At 38.5% G+C, this 20,178-nt stretch overlaps 1 protein-coding gene across 5 annotated transcripts in view; it reads left to right on the top strand.

The window, feature by feature from the left end:
• The first annotated feature begins 1,036 nt into the window (after positions 1-1,036).
• Positions 1,037-20,178, top strand: part of mapk9 (mitogen-activated protein kinase 9) — a 28,018-nt gene continuing 8,876 nt past the window's right edge. For 3 of the 5 annotated variants that reach the window (XM_067424379.1, XM_067424376.1, XM_067424375.1), the window contains exons 1-5: positions 1,039-1,328; positions 15,657-15,808; positions 16,596-16,725; positions 19,009-19,067; positions 19,483-19,621. In XM_067424379.1, the coding sequence (XP_067280480.1) occupies positions 15,693-15,808; positions 16,596-16,725; positions 19,009-19,067; positions 19,483-19,621 (444 nt within the window). In that variant the 5' untranslated portion in view covers positions 1,039-1,328; positions 15,657-15,692. Of the gene's footprint in view, positions 1,329-15,656; positions 15,809-16,595; positions 16,726-19,008; positions 19,068-19,482; positions 19,622-20,178 lie in introns of all 5 variants that reach the window. The other 2 variants (XM_067424377.1, XM_067424378.1) reach the window with 2 other exon arrangements.

Below are 20,178 nucleotides of genomic sequence, written 5' to 3'. Positions count from 1 at the left end.
CATTGTATTAGCTTTAGGTAGTTCTTACAGACTCTGTAGGACACCCCACTCTGCCCAGGTGCTGAGCTGGATCTCGCTCTCTTGACAATTACCTCCACTTCTTTTAGACTGATTTGATACTGTCTCTGGTGGATTTATCTGTGCCTTATATGAGTCCAATGGTTGGCCCTTCTTAGGGTCGCTGTAGGTGTGCTTAAGTCATTAATCTCACTTTTAGAGCAGGTAAACTGACCCACCTTTTTTTGTGCAAGAAGCTGCTTGGTCAACTTTTAGGGGTTGGCTAGGAATGCCACTCTCCTTCTTGCCCTCACTTTCCTCCTCCTTCTCTGGCTCTTTTCTCTCCACAAGGTCAGGAGCTCCTTCCTGAGAATTGTTTGAAGCTCTGCTAAGTCAGCCCTCTCTTTATATCACCTGTCGCCTTAAACTGTCTCGAGACGTTGGATCCTGGCATCTCAACGATTCGGAGCATAGGCCTTTGGTCTGGACTTGCCAGCTTTTATGCTGTGATAATGAGCTCTATTAGCTTGCCCATCATAATTTGTGATCGAAGTGTACTGTATTCATGGAATGCTATAGCTACAGAATGTTTTTCAGCTAAATGTATTTCTCTTTTTCAAATGAAAAGCCCTCTAGGGCTTTACAGAGATATTTTACTCTAAATCAGGCGTATAGCGCATACGTGTTCTCCAAGGCTCTGTGAATTAGGCCCTGCACAATGCTAGACAATCTTTAGTGAATAAGAAAAAAAAAGTTTGTTCAAGTTAAAAGCAATGTCATCAAAAGCATTTATATATTTTAAAGAAATAAAACATTATGATGTCTAACATCAAAGCTACAGGCTTTAATCCTTAACAAATGCACATAAAAAGTGTGTGTAAAAACAATTTTTTTAATCAGGATTCGTTGTGTCCAAAAAATATTGTCTAAGTTATGGATACACCTACCGTGACATAAATAAGGAATGCCTTGCCTTGGCTTCCAGCTACTTTCAAGCTGCATCAAAAGTTACAACTTGACCTGACGAGCGCGCCATTACGTCATCCCTGCCCAGCGCGCGCACGAGAGAGAGAAAAAAGAGAGAGAGAGGCGTCGAAAAATAACTGTCCCACCACCAACCTCCGCCCCTGCAGTCATGCCACGCTCTGGACTTCACTGTCAAGCCTCTTAAAAGAGAGGAAAATAGACTTAATCACCACCCGGCTAACGTTGTTTTATGTGGACGCGATAAACGCGACACTTCCGCGGTTCAGAGGATCTGTTTGCTGGCGTGCCTGCGTGTGTATGTATGCATGGGAGTGATCTGGAGAGCGCGAGGAGAAGAAGAGGAGGTAAGAACGCAGCGAGCTAGCGATAATTCGTCCACCCCAGACGCTCGTCTATATCTGTTAGCGACCATGAGCACGTGCTTTGATGTTTTTACAAACGAGCGACTTAAACGCGCGTGTTTGCGATCGTGTTGTCGCGAAGTGGCAGTTTGCCGGGAGTTTGGCATGGAGTTAGCGCGCGACACATCTGCAGCAAAGCTCTGGCCTCGCGCTGGATCAGGCCGAAGCAAATGTGCCTCGCAAAACAAAAAACAAGCTTAGTACGAGCGTTTGTTACTGCAAAATACATTTGTTGTATGCGTGTGATTGATTAACTGGTGTGTCTTTTGCTTGGATGTTGCTAACTGCTGCTGGAGGACTAACTAGCTTGCTGTGATGGAGCGAGTGTATCCTGCCTGACCTGACTTGATAACGTGCTTTACCGCACTGTGTTCTACACTGAAACTAACTTGCACTTAAAATATTCTCTAGGTTTGTATCTAGTAGTCATACAACACAGTATTTATCATAAGAAGAGGGCAGGTATCTGAATGAGGTCATTGTGTGTGTGTGTGTGTGTGTGTGTGTGTGTGTGTGTGATGCAGAACAGATGGAATGTGTTGACACACTGCCAGTCAAGTGTAACGCATCCATTTAACCTCACAACTCCTATATGTTGCGACCGTTGAAGGGGTGGTTCACCCCAAATTGAAAATTCTGTCATAATTTACTCACCCTCATATTGTTCCAAACCTGTACGAGTTTCTTTCTGCTGCTGAACAAAAAAATAAGATATTTTGAAGAATCTCTAATTTCTTACATTTCCAATGTAATTTTGTGCATTTTATGACTTATTTACACTGTTAAAGAGTTAGATTCTCATGCTAAAAATGGCCCAAAAAACTATTTGGACATTATGATTGAGTATTTCTGTGCCAAAAACACTCCTTCAGGAATAAAACAAGTTCCGGAAAACTGTTTTTGAGTATGGCCCTTTATGACATCACAAATGGCAGAATTACTTGTACTGGCACTTCTCCCAGATGATCGTGTAACGCAACAACCCGAGCGAGGGCGAGATTGCGCCCATAAACAAGCTTTGTCCGGCTTACTGAAGCCGTCGGCAGCGCTGTCTTTTTGTTCTTAGACCACAAAATCAACAATGTTTCTGGTTCTGAGGGAAAAAAACGTGTTTAGCTTCCCAAATAACCCAGCATTAAGGGAACAGTGGATGCAGTTTGTTTTTCCAGAGCAGCAACGGAGTTCTACAAGTGTGTTTGTTTGTTCCCGGTCTTGAGTCGAAACCGCATCAAATGTCTGGCAATCGGCACGCAAGTGCATGTAATGTCAACAGCACAAACAAATAGTGAATCAAAAGCTATCTAGGGGTATTGCGATGATGTATTGTGTGTGTGTGTGTGTGTGTGTGTGTGTGTGTGTGTGTGTGCTCTAGTGACAGTTTTGCTCCGCCCACTGCACACCTGCACTGTAAAAAAAAAAAAAAGAGGCAAATTTTAAACTTTTGCAGTACAATCGACTTGGATAATTAAGTTATTTCAACCTAAAATTATGTTAAACTGACTTTAAAAAATGAGTTACATCTTGAATAACTAGTTAAAAAACATTTCTTTACTTATTTTGATGAGTTAAAACAATGTAAAAACATATGTTGTCATAACTTATTGAACATATCATTTTTTACAGTGTGCATGAGTTCGGCTGTTTTCGGAAAAAATCTGGACAGCGTATCTGTCTTTTATAAATATGATAAAACTAAAGACTCTTCGGAGTAGGGGTGTGCGATATTGACAAAAAATTATTTATGGGGCCACAATAAGGCTGTTAACAATCATATTAAATTAGTATCAACAAAATTCATCTTCACAATGGAGAGGAAACCGTAGCTGCATTTGAAGTGGCATTTACGCAGACTGTTTAATGAGCTTAGAGGTGACAAATAACCTGTAGTAATGCATAAATAACGTTTTGATGTTTTAAACACATAACGTTGAATATTGATATTCGAAATTATTTAAAACTTTAAAAGATTTTTTAAATGTGAAACTAAAACCACCACTAGGTGGCAGAAAGTCACTGTTAATGAGTGAGTCATTGATATTCAACCGATTCATTCAAACGACTGATTCATTCAGGAACAAATCATTTGACTATATTAATCAAGGGGGTAATCTAGCACTCAGAAACGTTTCACCCATAGGGGCGGCATTGCTAACCAAGCATGCCATTGACTCCCATTCATTTTTGCATCACTTTGACGGTGAATAACTTTACATCTGAGGCGTTTAAAGACTCTGCTTGTCCATTGTTTATTTATAAAGAAACACGACAATGTATAAAAGGCTCCATTACCTTGTATCTTACACTATCGCCCCATAGAAGCTGTTTTTGTAAAAAATAGGCTAATGATTGCGTCATAACCAACGATACTCTGTCACACAGTTGAGAAATTACCGTATAGACCATAGACTGAAAAAAAATATGGATCTAGTGTCCGTGACGTCACCCATAGGATTCCGATAAGCCGTTCTGAAGCTTAAAGTATGGGCGAGCTGGGCGTTGCCATCTTGTGAGCGAGTCATCGCGTGTCACTCCCGCATAACAGAAAATGGGCAAAAAGGCGGGATGTGTGCGGAGCTGAGGTGACGCAATGACTATAGACGGCGGATAAATGGCTATCCACTTGTAACCACGCCCTTAATTATGCAGAACTTTAAGGCTTTATATAACGTAAACGAATGAGTTATAAAAAAATTCACCCCCATCAGAGTTGTCATGAAGATCAAAATTAGCCTTATAAGCCAAAACCACAATTTGTACCAGGCTGTAAACATGTTTTTTTTTCTGCTTTAAAGTTGAGAATTTTAACATGGGGCTCAATTAGATTATGCTACCTTCTGGAGCCTGACCCTAGTGGCCAGTTGAGGAATTGCAGTTTACATTACTTCCGTATTGGCTTCAAGAGAGATCGTGGGAGGTTGCTGCTTGGTACAGACAGGAGGAGACGCTCGGAGGCAATCTTTTACTATCTCTGAGACAGTCGGGGGGACGTGGAGACATAAAGTGCCATATCACCCTGTAGCTCAAGACTGGTTTCCCACTGAAGCTAAGCAGGGCTGAGCCTGGTCAGTACCTGGATGGGAGACCAACTGGGAAAACCAGGTTGCTGCTGGTAGAGGTGTTAGTGAGGCCAGCAGGGGGTGCTCACCCTGTGGTCTGTGTGGGTCCAAACACCCCAGTATAGTGATGGGGACACTATACTGTCAGTGAGCACCATCCTTGGATGAGACGTTAAACGGAGGTCCTGACTCTCTGTGGTCATTAAAAATCGAACCCCGGCATCCTGGCCAATTTTGCCCATTGGCCTCTGTCAATAATGGCCTCCTAATCATCCCCATATCCTGATTGGCTTAATCACTCGGTCTCCTCTCCACCAATCAGCTGGTGTGTGGTGAGGGTTCTGGCGCAATATGGCTGCCGTCGCTTCATCCAGGTGGACACTGCACATTGGTGGTGGCTGAGGAGATTCCCCCCTTCTATATGTAAAGCGCTTTGGGTAGCTAGAAAAAGCGCTATATAAATGTAATTAATTATTATTATTTTTTTATTTTATTTTATTTTTATAAAGTCTGATAAAGTCAAGGGAGAAGAATGGGGAGAAGCCCTCTTCTGGTGAAAATGTCGGTCTTCTCTCTGGTGGCGTATGCCGGACTTCTCCATTCATTTAGTACGCGTAAACCCTGTCCCAACAGACTTACTGCCACATCTCAAAAGCCAATCATAGATGAATAAACCAAAAACCAAATGCTACTTTTTTTCTCGTTAATCTGTTACGCTCGGTTATCAGAATAAAAGATCCGCCGCAACGTCTTTTTCATCGCAATTTTAACATGATAGTAAAAATGTAATTGCACAGAACAAATTGTGGTCACCACAAAGCATGTTTATTCTGTATTTCCTGGGCTGAATTTTCTGGTATCTTTTTTGTACCTGTAGGTTATTTGTTCATTGATGTTGAAGATAAAGTGTGCAAGTCATGCACCCTGTCCATGTTGGTATCCGCCTAATTTGACTAGCTTCATCCAACTGACAGATGCATTTGAGCCGAAATACTGTTGAGTTTGATGTAGAAGACAGGACACGTATACGCTTTAAAAAAAACATTTTATTTGTATGGTAGGTTGTTTTTCTCTGCAGTCTTTGGCCCTGTGATTATTAGACCTGCTGTGACCCATTTTCAGGTCACGTCCCACCAGTCACTACTGTTAAAGTTACATGTATTGCTTATGGATCTAAGATACTGATACTTACCCATCTTATCAACATCCAACCCATTTTGTCTGGATCAGATCTCTCCTCAGCCGTCCTCCCATTTGCCATGTTTGTCAGGATAGAGTTCAGTTGTAATGGTCAGGGATGCATTGACAAAATGCTCTTTTCTCTTGTGGAAACATGGCTCTGAAACAGCTTTTGGGCAGAGATAAAATTCGGGCTAGTGGTCCTGTCGGCTGCAGCATGCTAAAACGGGCCAGGCCGTTTTGACTGTGATTTAGCACAGCATGGGCTAGCAGCATGACTGTAATTCAGGCTGGGCAGAAGCTGACTCATGTACCACTGAGAGCCGAACGGCTGTGGAGTCTGTGCGGAGGGAGAGTTTTGTAGCATTATGTTGCTCAAGCTTTTTTTTTTTTGTCATACACCACAAGATAAGCCGAATACATTACCTAGATTAGGGTTGTGTCGATGGACAATGATATTGTGTATTTTGACGATAGCCAGAGATATCATCAAAAGCATCAGTTATCTGCGATAATCATATCAAAATGACTTGGAATTTGCAATTAAATTATTATTATTAGGCTACTATTATTATTAAATTAATATTCAAATTTATTTGCCCCACAAAATTTTCATAACGAGGATAATAAAAGATTGCATAGTTGATTAGTTTACTCCTCATTGAAAGTGTTTTAAAAACATTTATCTATTATACAATGTATTGTATAATTACAATTATATGTCTATAATAGGTTCTAACAATGCAATAATCAGTCTTCAATGAAAATTAAAGGAATAGTTCATCCATAAATAAAATTATCCCATAATTTATTTACCCTCTCAAGCCATCCGTAGGTGTACATTCTTATTTCAGACTAATTCAATCTGAGTTATATTAAAAAATATCCTGGCTCTTCCATGCTTTATAATGGCTGCCCTATATTTTAAGCCCAAAAATGTGCATCCATCCATTAGGGATGGGCAATATAGCCTCAAAATTATATCTTGATATTTCAAGAATATTTGCGATAACGATATTTATGATGATATAGAAATCAAATATATGGAAAAAGTTTTATTGGTGATTTACAGCTGGTAGGCAGCAGCATTTATTATTGCAAAAAAAGAAGTGCATTTGCTATACCTTTCCAATGATAAGCTACTGTAATTGATGACAGAAAAAGAGAGAGAGAGAGAGAGAGAGAGAGAGAGAGAGAGAGAGAGAGACCTTAGACCTTTCTAATGTTTTTAGTCATAGGCTTTTGCATATTAATAGGTAATCCAGCAGTTTTTTTTTTTTGTAAAATAAGTTTTCGATAAAATATTACAGTAATAATAATTATTAGTATTATTATATTGTTATATTTGTGACATACTCTATTTTTCATTTGTAATTATGAAAATGTTATTGTAATGTTAATATTTCTTATTTTTTAAAATAATAATAATTAATCATATTAATATATAAACACAATGTTATATACACACACTTTTCATTTGTAAAAAAAAAAAAAAGGCAAAAAAGAAACAAATAATAATAATAATTGCATTTTAAATCGCAATCGCAATTTTAACCAGAATAATTGCAATTATATATTTTCCCCAAATTGTGCAGCCCTAGGGCTGGGCAATATGGCCCCAAAAAATTATCACGATATTATTTTCCAGATGAGTCAATATCGATAAATATCACGTTAAAAGTTAAATCTTTATTTCTTTAAAGTTTAAAGGCATATTTTTGTTCCCGAGTGAAAGATGTGAAAACAGACAGTTAACTGGGGTTTTAAACTATCCTTTATTTTCAAAACATGACAAACTTCCCAAATAGGTAAACAATTTATTAAAAATGAGGTAGATTTATTTATTAAAATCTTAACTGTGGTCAGCAATTTTTACTGTAAACTATATATCAATAATATTATTATATATACTTAATTGTGTAAGTAGTAAAACACTAAAAACGCAAACGGGCAAAAAGAAATGCGTTTTAATTTAAGAAATATTTTGAGTCCCCCTCTCTTGTCTCACAGTGGATTGGTCCACCGTGCATCTCTCACTCACACACACGCAAGAATGAATCTCACCGACACACACCTCACCGACAGTGGGCTGAAAAAGATTATTTCTCTTTTGATACAGGCGATGCCGAGTCATTAATACATCACCAAAGACAAACAATTATGATAGCGATGTACAAGTCCAATGTTTTAGATATTATAGTTTGGTAACGTTAGCTTGTAAGTCACCCACTACAACTAACTAGGTGATAAGCCTTTGCATGAATGAAGTTAATGTAGATTGACCGCTGTGTTGGGCTCAATGTTATATGGAAGAACTTTGAAGAAGCACGAAAATGTAATTAAATTCTGTGTGATGAGCCTATGATAAGCAGTCCACGTACTGTTGCTCTGTTTTATGTCAGGTGGGATAGCAAAAAAATATCTCCAAACCACTGAAGTTGAGCGAACTAACTTTTCAACGATATCTGTGTCATACGAGCTGTGGGACTAACAGAAACAGACGAATCAGATTTAACACCATTTCGACAAGTGTTGTCATAGATGCATTTTCTTAAACCGGGATCTGCATGCAGAAACTCAAATTGTCAACGTGTAAATATAATTTATCAGTATATCAGGAACATCCAGTTTGTCACAAAACGCACATTGTATTACATTACAAGTGTAAACAGTATAAAGAAGATAAGAAATTTGAGAAGTCCTGATCTAATTTCACTGCTGATTCCAGCTCAAGGCTAACAGAAGCGCTTCATTACTTGTCAGTTACTTGTCATTTAGGAGATATTTTTGTCCATATCTTCTTACTGGATAGTAATTAATTAGATAAACAATTCTCTTCAAGTAAGCATAACAACTGATTTGACATTTTTATATAAATATAAAAAAATGTAGATTATAAATAATATATTTAAACCAGGTATCACCCTGATACTATTTTCCACTAATGAATAGTGGTATAGTTATTGTATCTGATAATGAGGAACATACAGGTAAGATTGTAAACATGCATCAAATAGGCCTAGTGATGTTTAAGTGACTGATTCCTGCATCAGTTCCTGTAATCTGGGTTTTCATGTCAAAGACTGGGATGATGCATCCCTGCTCCATTACAATATTGGATTATTGGGCCTGCTTTAAACAGATAATGTTTTAGCCATGGTAAAATTGGATCTCAAGGGTTTAAGGAATCAGGCAGCTTAACATTTATAAGTCCCAGCTCACTGTTGAAGGTTTTTGTTAGTATATCAGTGCCAGCTTTGTCTATTATTGATGTGAAAGTGGTCTAACTACAGCACTTCAGCTTGGTTTTGTTTACTAATGAGTCACTAAGGGATGTTTGAAGCTGCAAATAATTTTGGGATTTTCAATGTTAAAAAATGACAGCAAAAAGAGGATCCCTCAGAAAGACTGAATCCCACAGGAGAACCTGTTTTCCAGGTAGCATGAAATTTCTGATATTTGAAGTCATAAGGCACAAGGCTCAGTGTTTGCTGTAGTTTTTTCTCGCTCTCAGAAGAGAAGGAGAGAGAGGACATGAAAGAAAAGATTAAGATTCATACTCCCACATTTTTTGACAAATGTTTAAAATAAAATTTTGCTCACTTTTTTTGTTTTTTGTTTTTTTACAATGGGGTAATTTTGTTGCTTAAGAGTTAACCCAAAACAAGGAAACTTGATTTCAATCTTTGAATTAAATTGAAAAAATAGCACAAATGAATATAATAGAGTAATAGATAAAAATGAAATGAAGAGAAATAAAGAGACGTTTTTCAGGTAATGCCTAACACATACAGATGAATCTGTATTTAAACTGGGTCATTATTGTAGTAAAAATGTGAAATTATTTTTTGAATGTGGTGCCTTCTAGACTGAGAAAAGAGAGAAAATGTATTTTTGTCTCATGGGGATGAAAGACAACAATTCTCAGAATGTGAGGCCACTCCATTCAGCACAATCAAGGTCCCTGCGGGGTCTTAAATTTCAAAAACAAAATGTAAGGCCTTAACAAGTCTTAAATTCGCAGAAGCATTGAGTGTTCTAGATCTTAAATAATGTTATACAGGTCTTAATTTTCCTACGTCCATGTAACGCTACTTCATTGAAATGTTACCACCTCCTGCAGCGCGCGTGTTTATTCCGGGGTGTCGTAGTTCTTTCTTTCGCCAGTCCAACTATTGTTCACTGTAGGGCTGCACGATATTGGAAAAAAACTACTTTGCTACATTTTTCCCCCCAACGATATATATTGCGATATTGAGAGCCATCAATCATCAATCATTACAAGTGAAAGTTTCAAAAACTAATGTTGGACGTTTGATGGAGTATTTCTGTGTCAAAAATACTCCTTCCGGTTTCTCACAAGTTTCGGAGAGTTTTTTTCGAGTATGGGTCCGCTTGACGTCGACAGAGCGGAAGGTCTTTGTATGTGCCGTACGGGCTCTTCTCCTGGAAGTGGTAGTGGGAAGTTCGGATCATTTTACTGACTCGGATCTTTGAGTCTCGTTCAGCAAAATGAACAAATCTTTTTTCGAGTCATTTCGTTCATTTCACCAAAATGATATGTTAAATAGCCCAACACATCTAGTACTAATAAAAATGTTGATTACATTTTAAAACTTCATAAAAATAAACTATGGGGTACTGCAACAAAGCCAAATTATAAGAAACTGAAATGTTTAATTAATTGATTAGTTGTTGGGTCAGGCTATTGCAGTCTAATTCTGTTAGTTCACCTCACCTCCTGATCCGAGACATTCTTTCTTTTGCAACTTCATATTTATCACGTATGTACTCCGCCTCTCGTGTCTTCGAACTCCTTGAGACGTTAGCTGTCGACTCGTTTGTGTCTGACTCTGATCAGATCTGGGGGCTGGGCCGCCCGGACCGTGCGTGACACAGGTCCGGAAACAAAAATGATTAGTTCTTACGAGTCTTTCGGGTTTGAGTCTTTCGTTCTTCCTGTTAGTCCCATAGAGTCTATGCTGTCAATAACGGAAACAGAAAAGATTAGTTCTTTTGATCGAGTCTCGGGTTTGAGTCGTTCGTTCTTTTGTCACGTGACTTGTCACCGTATTGAACACTAGTTCACAACCTTTTTAGGGTGCTTTCACATCTCTAGTTCGGTTAATTTGGTCCGAACCAAGGGCAAACAATTATACATTGTTGCATTTTTCAGATTTTTTGGTTCCTTTTCACACCACACTGATTGCTTTGGTCCGAACCAGTTGAAACGAGCCAAAACGCAGGCACGTGACAACATCCACATCACTCATTGGCCATGGCGTATTTCCTAAACTGCTTTTCCATTGGTCAGAATTTACGTGTGGGAAAATTCCAACAGAAGAGGCAAAGCCAGCAAACTATAATAACACTATGGAGACGACTGCGCGGGCCAGTTTTGTCCCTGGCCATAATCTACTACACTCTGTGTATTTACCACAGTATGCAAACAAAGCATTTCTATAATGAAGCGCGGATGCGACATGAAAACAACGTTCTAATGCACTGCAGACGACGAGCGCGCATCACTCGTCACTTCAAGCGGAGGCGTGCATTAATTATTAACTCTTGACATGCTTCAATCTTCCGAAAATATTGCCAGCGATCTATCAGGTAATAATATCATGCACATAATGTCAGCGCAGCTCACTGCGGCAGCTGGTTCAGTCCAAAAATAATCAGTACTTTTGCAGTTGGTTCTGTTCGAGGTCGGATCATGTTCTCACCACAAACAAACCGCTCCAGAGTTCGTTTGAAATCGTACCGAGACCACCTCTTCAAGGAGGTCTCGGTACGCTTGTTTGGTCCGCTTTTGGTGCGCACCCGAGTGCGATTGCTGCTTTCAGACCTGACCAAACGAACCGCACCAAAGAGGGAAACGAACTCTAGTACGATTCAACCGAACTAAATGAGGCAGGTGTGAAAGCACCCTTTGTAACAAGCATGTAGTTATTGATTTTATTTTATTTTTTATATTATTCTCAGTTAATATCAGACATATACAAATATGGGAAATTTAATCACTATTCAAGTCTAACACCTCAAATACAATTAGACTAATTTAAGAACTAATCTTTTCTGTTTCTGTTACTGACAGCATATACTCTATGGGACTAACAGGAAGAACGAAAGACTCAAACCCGAAAGACTCAAACCCGAGACTCAAAAGAACTAATCTTTTCTGTTTCCGTTACTGACAGCATATACTCTATGGAACTAACAGGAAGAACGAAAGACTCAAACCCGAAAGACTCGTAAGAGCTAATCATTCGGAGATTCAGAGCTGATTCAGAGGCCATATGTTGCGTAATGGGTATGCGCGGTCAACACAAAATGAACGAATCACTCTCTGAGACAACTCGGTAGTCCCGAGTCATAATAAAGTTTCGTTCAAAATGAACGGTGAGTGAGTAAAACTGCTTCAAATGTCTGTGTTGTTGGCTATCGTCGCGTAAGTAAACATCAGTAATCAACAAGGTGTATAATTAATTTATCAATGGAGCATGCGATGTATGGTGTGTGTTTAAATACATTTGTTTACCTGACTAATATGTCAGTTTGTTTATTGTAAAACCACCCAAACATCAACCTTGGCTAGGGGACGTTCTCACAAAGCATGCTTCTTCTTTCAAATGCGCTAACGTTACTCCATTGTTTTTTTTTAATACACTATCTGACGTGCAAACTAGCTTGCTACTGCTAAGGTTTAGTCACATACAGTCCATAAACCAAATCATGTCGTCATTAGTGATGGGAAGTTCGGTTCTTTTCCGCGAACCGGTTCTTTCGGACAGTTCGTTTCAATGATCCGGTTAAAAAAAACGGATCACCGGTTCTTTTACGTCTTTACGTAATGACGTCATTTCTATCATCCCGGCGGATGAAAATACATTCAAACACATCCCTATAAAATATTTGTAATCAAAACTAAGTGTAGTAATAATTATTATTGACATCATCATCATCTTGGATACATTTTTTCATTTATGTTTTGCAACAGCACTAAATACAGTTCACCAAATCGAACTGAATCGATTGTTACATTTACTTCAAGATATTAGTTTTATTTCTAGTTTGAGAGACTGTTACTGTCGTTCAAACACTGATGTTTTACACGGATTAAATAAACTTAAATTGACATAATACTTACACAAATCCTCAGTTCACCCGTGCTCATATTATCAGCATCAGCTTTCCCAGTCCGAGAGAAACAGTTCGGTTATGACGCTCTCATGCATGCTCAGTATCTCAGCTCACCGGTTCTCAGAATCGAACATGTCCGAAAGATCGAACGTGTCCGATAGAAACGGTTCTCGATTCTGTACCAGTGATCCGTTGCAACCCGGTCGATCTGACTCGAGAACCGCTGTATCTGTGTGTGTGTGTGTGTGTGTGCTGAGCACTGCTGCAAGCTGAATGGTCTATATCAAACCTACTGTTTTGATTACATTTTAAAATGTGTATCGATTTAGAAATTAAATAAGAAAAAAGCTGATCCTGAAAATATCATGCATTATTGATAAAACAAATAAATGTTTAATTTGACTGTTTTACAATCCATTGTTTCCAAACTTTAAAGTAATACAGTGATGAGACAGCTTTATGATGTTTCCAAACTTTCAAATAATACAGTGATGAGACAGCTTTATGATGTTTCCAAACGTGATTAGTTTTATACACTTAACCTGTATTTCGTTCCTCTGAACAAATAACACGCATGCGCAGCTCATCGGCTCATCGGTTCTCAGTATCGAACATGTCCGACAGAAACGTTTTTTGATTCTGTACTGCTGATCCAAGGATCTGAGAACCGCTACGTTCGGTTACAAGCGCATGCTCAGTATCAGCTGCTCGTGAGTTCATCAGATCTCTCAGCAATACATGTCTCACTTCAGCTAACGATTGGAGTTACAACATCTAGGCTACTTCAAGATATTAGATTATTTCTAGTTTGAGAGACTGTCCCTCATGTCAGAAAGTTAATAACTACAGTAACTTGTGGGATCAGCCCTGATTTGAGACGCAAACCGTTTAGAACGATTCAGTTCGATTTGGTGAACTGGTTCGACCGGTTCACTATAAAGATCCGGTTAAAAAGAACGATTCGTTCGCGAACCGGACATCACTAGTCGTCATATACCACGAGTAAACAAACGCAAATGTTGACAGGTCACTAAATACAGTAGAGACGGACGTCCTGCTGCTGCGGTTTCTCCTGTTCAATTTATTTCAGCCTCCGGATCTGATTCTGGATCATATCTGTATTAGCTGAATCTGATTGATAACCATGGTTTATTAGGTTAACGTTTTCTTCTCCACGCATGACTATGTCAGCTTTCAGAAACTCTCGTGCAGTAGCTGCGCGCTCGTCGTTCTTTAGCTCCACCCACACGATACGCCTCCAGCCGCTCGTTTTTTTCCGGGAAGACTCGGTACAGCCTATCTTTCTTTTATAAATATAATAAAACTAGAGACTTTTCGGAGATATGAAGGATGCAATAACACTCTATAGGTACTCAAGATTGACGTGAGATCAACGTGTTTCACCCCCCCTTTAAGCCTACATTTCAAAAATTTGTGTCAGAAAATGTATAGTTTTTAAGCCTTTCGCATGTTCGATCACACAGGTGTAATCAGTCTAGGCTGGTCCCTGGAGCATATGATCAAGTGCATCACGATCAACTGCTAAATTCAAATGTTGTAATTTAGCCAGAGACAGGCGCGCTCAGAGCTGTCATATATCACAACTTTTCAGTGTTTTCAACCACATACTGTTTATTTTAGGTTTCAAACATATAAATTCACATAAGTACTAAAAAAACAATACATTTAGAGTTTGTAAAATACACACTGATGTCTATGGAAGAGGTAATAATAATCCTTTCCATTATAATTGGACACGTTTTATTCATATCAGATACACATTGTGTAAGTAACTTCAATGTTCACTCTATTCTATTCCCAGTTCACCAGCCACTTGCTTTTAAGTATTTCAATGAATGTTTACAAGACCTGTATTATTGAAATTTGCATAAGATGTGCAGTCCCTTGACGAAATTCTTGCCTGGGCAATCAAATAGAATTTTAATATTTGTGCATCCGATCACCTAAAAAGGTAATACCACTCCTTTTTGTAAAAGGCAGTCATTGAGTGTCTCATCGTGTTTCTGCTGGCCTAGTTTTTTCCAGCGTGTTCCTGACAGCTGCTTTTTGGCAAAAACGTCTGCGAGACAGATCACTGATTGACTGTTCAGCTTAGTGAGCCAGTGTAGAAGAAAAACGAAAATGATGTAAGCATGCAAACAACAAAGAGGGCAAATTGGTAAGCAAGCACTGCTTTGTTTTGCCTTGTTTGGTTTGCACAGACTTCACTGAAGGAGTGTGAGCTTGAACGTGCGTGTCAAATAGACAACGCACGATGGTATGGGAGAGCAAGGTTCTGACTAAGTAAATATGAATCTGAAAATGGACTCCAAATCCTGTCCCTATTTTAAATAGCACCACAAGTACTTTAAAATTGAGCAACCAGTGTTTAATGAAAAAGAAAAAAGCTATTTTGTTTTTCCTCCTGCTGTACCGAAAACATAACGAACTGTGGCTTCAAAACCGAGGTATGTCCCGAACCGTCATTGTGTATTGTTACACCCCTAGTGGTTTGTACAAATCCCTAAATAACTGTAGCTAATTAGAGAACAGAGGGATGTAAGCTTTCCATAAGAAGTTCAGGGAAGTTTATGAATGAAAGATATCACTTGTTTGCAGTTTTTATGTTTGTTTAAATGTGTTAAGAATGGCCTTTCGGTGGACCAAGGCTTTTATCTCTGCCCTCTATCTCTAATGGCATCCTATAGGTATCCTGTGTCATTCAGTATGGCAATGCGTTATATCTGATTCTCCTTGGATGAGTCATCGGCAATGTCATCCCCCCCACGCGGTGCAGTAAACGCGGGGGAAGTGAGCTCAGTATACAATCATCGCTGCCACATCTCCCATCATCTCTTCATCTCTCTCATTTACTGCGCTCCTTCTCTCTCAGGTTTGATTTGTCTCACGGCACTCAGTGGGAGGAGCCATGACCGAGGGGGAGGGACAGTTTTACAGCGTGCAGGTGGGCGACTCCACCTTTACGGTGCTCAGGAGGTACCAGCAGCTCCGCGCCATCGGATCCGGTGCCCAGGGTATCGTCTGGTGAGTGGGCGGCTGGAATTAGCAGAGTTTTATCTGCCTCCATGCGAATGATGTCATCATCACACATCCCATGAGGCATTGCCTGTCTTCATTTGTCATGAACGCAGCAGATGTGTTTTTGTCATTGACCTGAATATTTAATTAGAGATTTAGATCCCTGGTTTATAGCTGCAGTAATAAGAGGGATTTTACAGCCAGCTGGATGACTAAATTGTTTATCCAGAGCAGGAGATGGACACTAAACCGTACAATATAGTAATGATATACAAAAGGGCATTTAAAGGGGGATGGAGGTATAATAGGACATTATCCATGCACAAATTAGAATATTACATTTTTTGAACCAATGAAAATGTTTACTACAATGATGAAACATGTTCTTTCTGTCAAAAAACGTACATTTTTTTTATTAGATTGCTGGTTTTAAACTCTAAGAAACTATTTTACAAATTTTTTAAAGATTTTTCAAACAAAGTTAATTTGTTCGATTTATATAGCGCTTTTCAAGGCACTCAAAGCGCTTTACATAGAAGGGGCAATCTCCTCAACCACCACCAATTTTAAACCAATATATAGTTTAGTTAACAATATAGGTTATAAGGTTATGAACAATATAGGTTATAAGTTAAACCAGATATAGTTTGAGTTTTTAGCAGAATTGTTGTAAAACCCTAATACATTTCTTGCCGTGAATATAGCCACAGAAGCTGGCATTGCGTTACAAACAAACAAACTACAATGATGATTGTGATTTATTTCAGTGTGCCTGTTTTTATGCCCCATTAAGCTCCGCTCTGGACACCGTACTTGGCATCCCGGTTGCTGTGAAGAAACTGAGCCGGCCCTTTCAGAACCAGACCCATGCGAAGAGGGCCTACAGAGAGCTGGTTCTGCTCAAGTGTGTTAATCACAAGAACGTACGTTCCATTAACAGTGCACTTCCCCACTCAGAAGTACAATTTGATGCTGCATCGTACTAACTGATTCAAGCAACTCCATTTTGGTCAGGGCTGTCACACCTATGGACTGTTCTTGCTTGAATGTCAGACTTCTGTTATACTCACTGGTTAAGAATGTCAGAGGAGTGATGGTCTAACTTTAGACCATCGCTCCTGACATTACTCTCAGAACTGCCTATCATTACACAGCCTTTTTTGGCAGAGAAAATTTAAAATTAAGAAATAAGAACAGGGGTATCACATAAACATAAACTGTTGGTATAAGCTGAATTCAGATGTAATTCTTGGACTAGGGCTGCACGTTTTCAAGTTTTTCATTAACCGTTAACCGAAGCCCTTAGCGGTTAATACTCGGTTAACCATAGTGTGCGTCAGGGTTATTTTTAGTTTATTAATTTGACGACCGCCATCTCCGTAGTGAAACGCGCCTATATAGAGAAATGCTTATCATGGATTACATAATCAGAGAGTAGCCTATTTCTTTTCGTTTTAAATTGTTAAAAGACATTTCAAGTTTCTTAAGATCTATTTCATGTCTGCGAGGCGTACGCTGAGTTTCGTTAAATTAGGATGAGATGCGCTCCAGTTCACGAGCAATGCGAGTGGCCGCGAGGGCGCCTGCATGATTAGAGCATGTAACGTTAGTAAAATATGCAGCCGAGAATGATTCACACAGACTCAGCGTTTGACTCGCGGATGAGCCTCTCCCGGCAGAGAGTTCAAGCGTCTGTGGACTCGTCCCTTCAGCTCTGGCCATCTTGCTTTCAGTCCGCGATTAGCTTTTTTGTTTTCTTCATTACAGTTAAAGTAACCTCTGCTTTTCTCTAGTCCCTCACAAGTTTCTCACTTCAAACTTTTTTTCTTCTGATCCGTTATGCACAGCGCGCGCGGCTCGCGCTCTGCTTCTGCCCTAATGTGACTTTTAGTCCAGTGCGACGTATGTTATTTTTCTCTTCATGACGCATATTTTGACTGATGCGACTCATACTCCGGAGCAACTTATAGCCTGAAAAATGCGGTAAGCACTGCATTGCAATACTTGCATTTTGCCCCGTCACTCTCATTTTTAAAGTGCTCCCACGCTTTCTTTGCCCGCTTCATTGCCCGCTTAGAAAGCTGGTCATGACTTCTTCTTGTGGATATTACAAATGTCTGGGAGCGCTCTGGCGGTCTCTAGGGGTGCAAACATATATTACAACTAAATTCAAGGCACGTCATTGACGCCACTTAACCGAGCAAAATGTTTCACTCGGTTACGCAATTTTTAACGGTTAATCGCTCAATCGGTTAACCATGGACACCCCTATCTTGGACTAACATTAACCATTGAGAATGTCAATTTTCATAATTGATTGTCAGTTAGCAACTGAAAGTGGTGAAACTTTATTTATTTGTTGCAAAATTGCCAAAATATGTAATTTCATTATTTGAGAAATTACAACAGCCATGAATTTGTCATTTATATTGTAATTTTACAATTGTTCCGTGTAGTTAAATAAAATCGTATTATTATTATTAATAATAATAATAAATAAATACTATTTTTTTTTAATGAACTCAGAAATAGACACTACTGTTTTGCTCCTGAATAAATTGTTTTTGTACAAAACGGTTGAAGGAATGATTCAGTGACCCATTCATAAATAGTCACTTGCTTCATCCCTGAGTAATATATTTTTCGTTAATACATTTTTTATTTATTAGTATTAACACTATTAATTATTGTTGTTGCTGTATAGCCAGAATGAGATTTAAATTGGTTTCATAAAAACAATTTAATAATAAAAATAAAAAACCTTGACTCTTTGGAGGGCTTTAAACACTATGTAACTTGTAGCCTGCTTTGAATTATAATAATAATTAAAAAAGCTTGGCAATTTGTATCCTCTAAATAATGTTTGTCATTGTATTTTTTTAAATAAATGTAATATATTAATTTAATTTAGCTGTAATTACTGTTAATAATTGAAGATACAGAAATAAAATAGTTCAAGCATTTCTTTCAACTTTGTATATTGAATCTAGTAAATAATGTAACATTTCATTAGCTCACATTATTATTATTCAGCAACCAGTAAGCTTATTTGATTAAATTATTCATTTGATAGCAGCTAATTCTTCAGGGACGATGTTGCTTATGATTAATATTCAGGTAGTAAGACTAGCCTTTGTTGTCAGGCTGATTCTTATTTGTAGATTAGTCCAGATTTGTTTTCTCATGCTTCACTTTTTCCCATCCAGATAATCCATTTGCTTAACGTCTTCACGCCACAGAAGTCATTAGAAGAGTTCCAGGATTTGTAAGTTTTGAGTTTATAAATCCATGCGTTTATGCTGAGGTAGTGTAATGAGAATTTGTATGGCCGCAGGGTGCATTGATGCTTTGGCCTTCGGTGTGGATATTAACATTCATAGTTTTGCTGAGACCACAATGCAATCTCAAGAGGAACTGATGAATTGCACTGTCCTACTCTTGCATGTGATAATTACAGCTTTAGGATCGAAAATTATATGTTATTAAATCAAGATTAATTACAACTCCTGACAACAGCACTTCTATTGCTGTGTTTTATAAAAGTGTTGCTGACTTCATGTATTAAGCTCGGGATCTGGGGTTGTTTTATGCTAGTCAGTTCTATGCATGTAAGGAACTGTAAGAGATAATTTGAGCTCTAGATGAGCACAGAAATCCCTGAAGAATCTGGTTTCTCTCAGGTACTTGGTGATGGAGCTGATGGACGCTAGCCTTTGTCAGGTGATCCACATGGACCTGGACCATGAGAGGATGTCTTACCTGCTCTACCAGATCCTGTGTGGAATCAGACATCTACACTCAGCTGGCATCATTCACAGGGTGAGATGTTCTCTGTTTCAAGGTTTTTAATCAGTAACTGCAACTGCAATGGGTAAGTAAAGTAAAAAATAAAACTAAAATAATTAGAAAAATGGAAGAAAAGAATGTAATGCCTCAAACTTAATAAAATAAGTGTGTTAACTAACCATTATATTTGCTTCATTTTTTGGTACGCTGTATATAACATTTTGCATCTTGATTAAAAATAAAAATATTCCACTTATTAACATGACTCCTCAATAAATACCTGTAAATGAAAAATGGATTTGAGTGAAATTATTTTGTGAGAAGAGGCTGCAAATGGATATGGAAGAAAGAATCTAGCACCACTATGTAAAAAAGTTTTGATTATACAGTTCAGTGGTCATTATGCCAAATATGTGACCACAGAAGGCTACCATTGGCCAATCAGATTTAAGTGTTTCAGAGCACAGAAACTCCACGCTTTCCCCATTTAAATACAGTTACACGAATAGTTGAACGATCAAGTATGGTGGCGTTTTTCTAAGCAGATTAAAAAGGAGAACTATAATGTATGGCGGAATAGCACTTCTGAG

Source organism: Pseudorasbora parva, chromosome 18 (assembly GCF_024679245.1).
Source record: "Pseudorasbora parva isolate DD20220531a chromosome 18, ASM2467924v1, whole genome shotgun sequence".
In the NCBI taxonomy this organism is placed as follows: domain Eukaryota; kingdom Metazoa; phylum Chordata; class Actinopteri; order Cypriniformes; family Gobionidae; genus Pseudorasbora; species Pseudorasbora parva.
The sequence above is the reverse complement of the archived record's forward strand: the minus strand, read 5'-3'. Positions and strand labels throughout refer to the sequence as shown.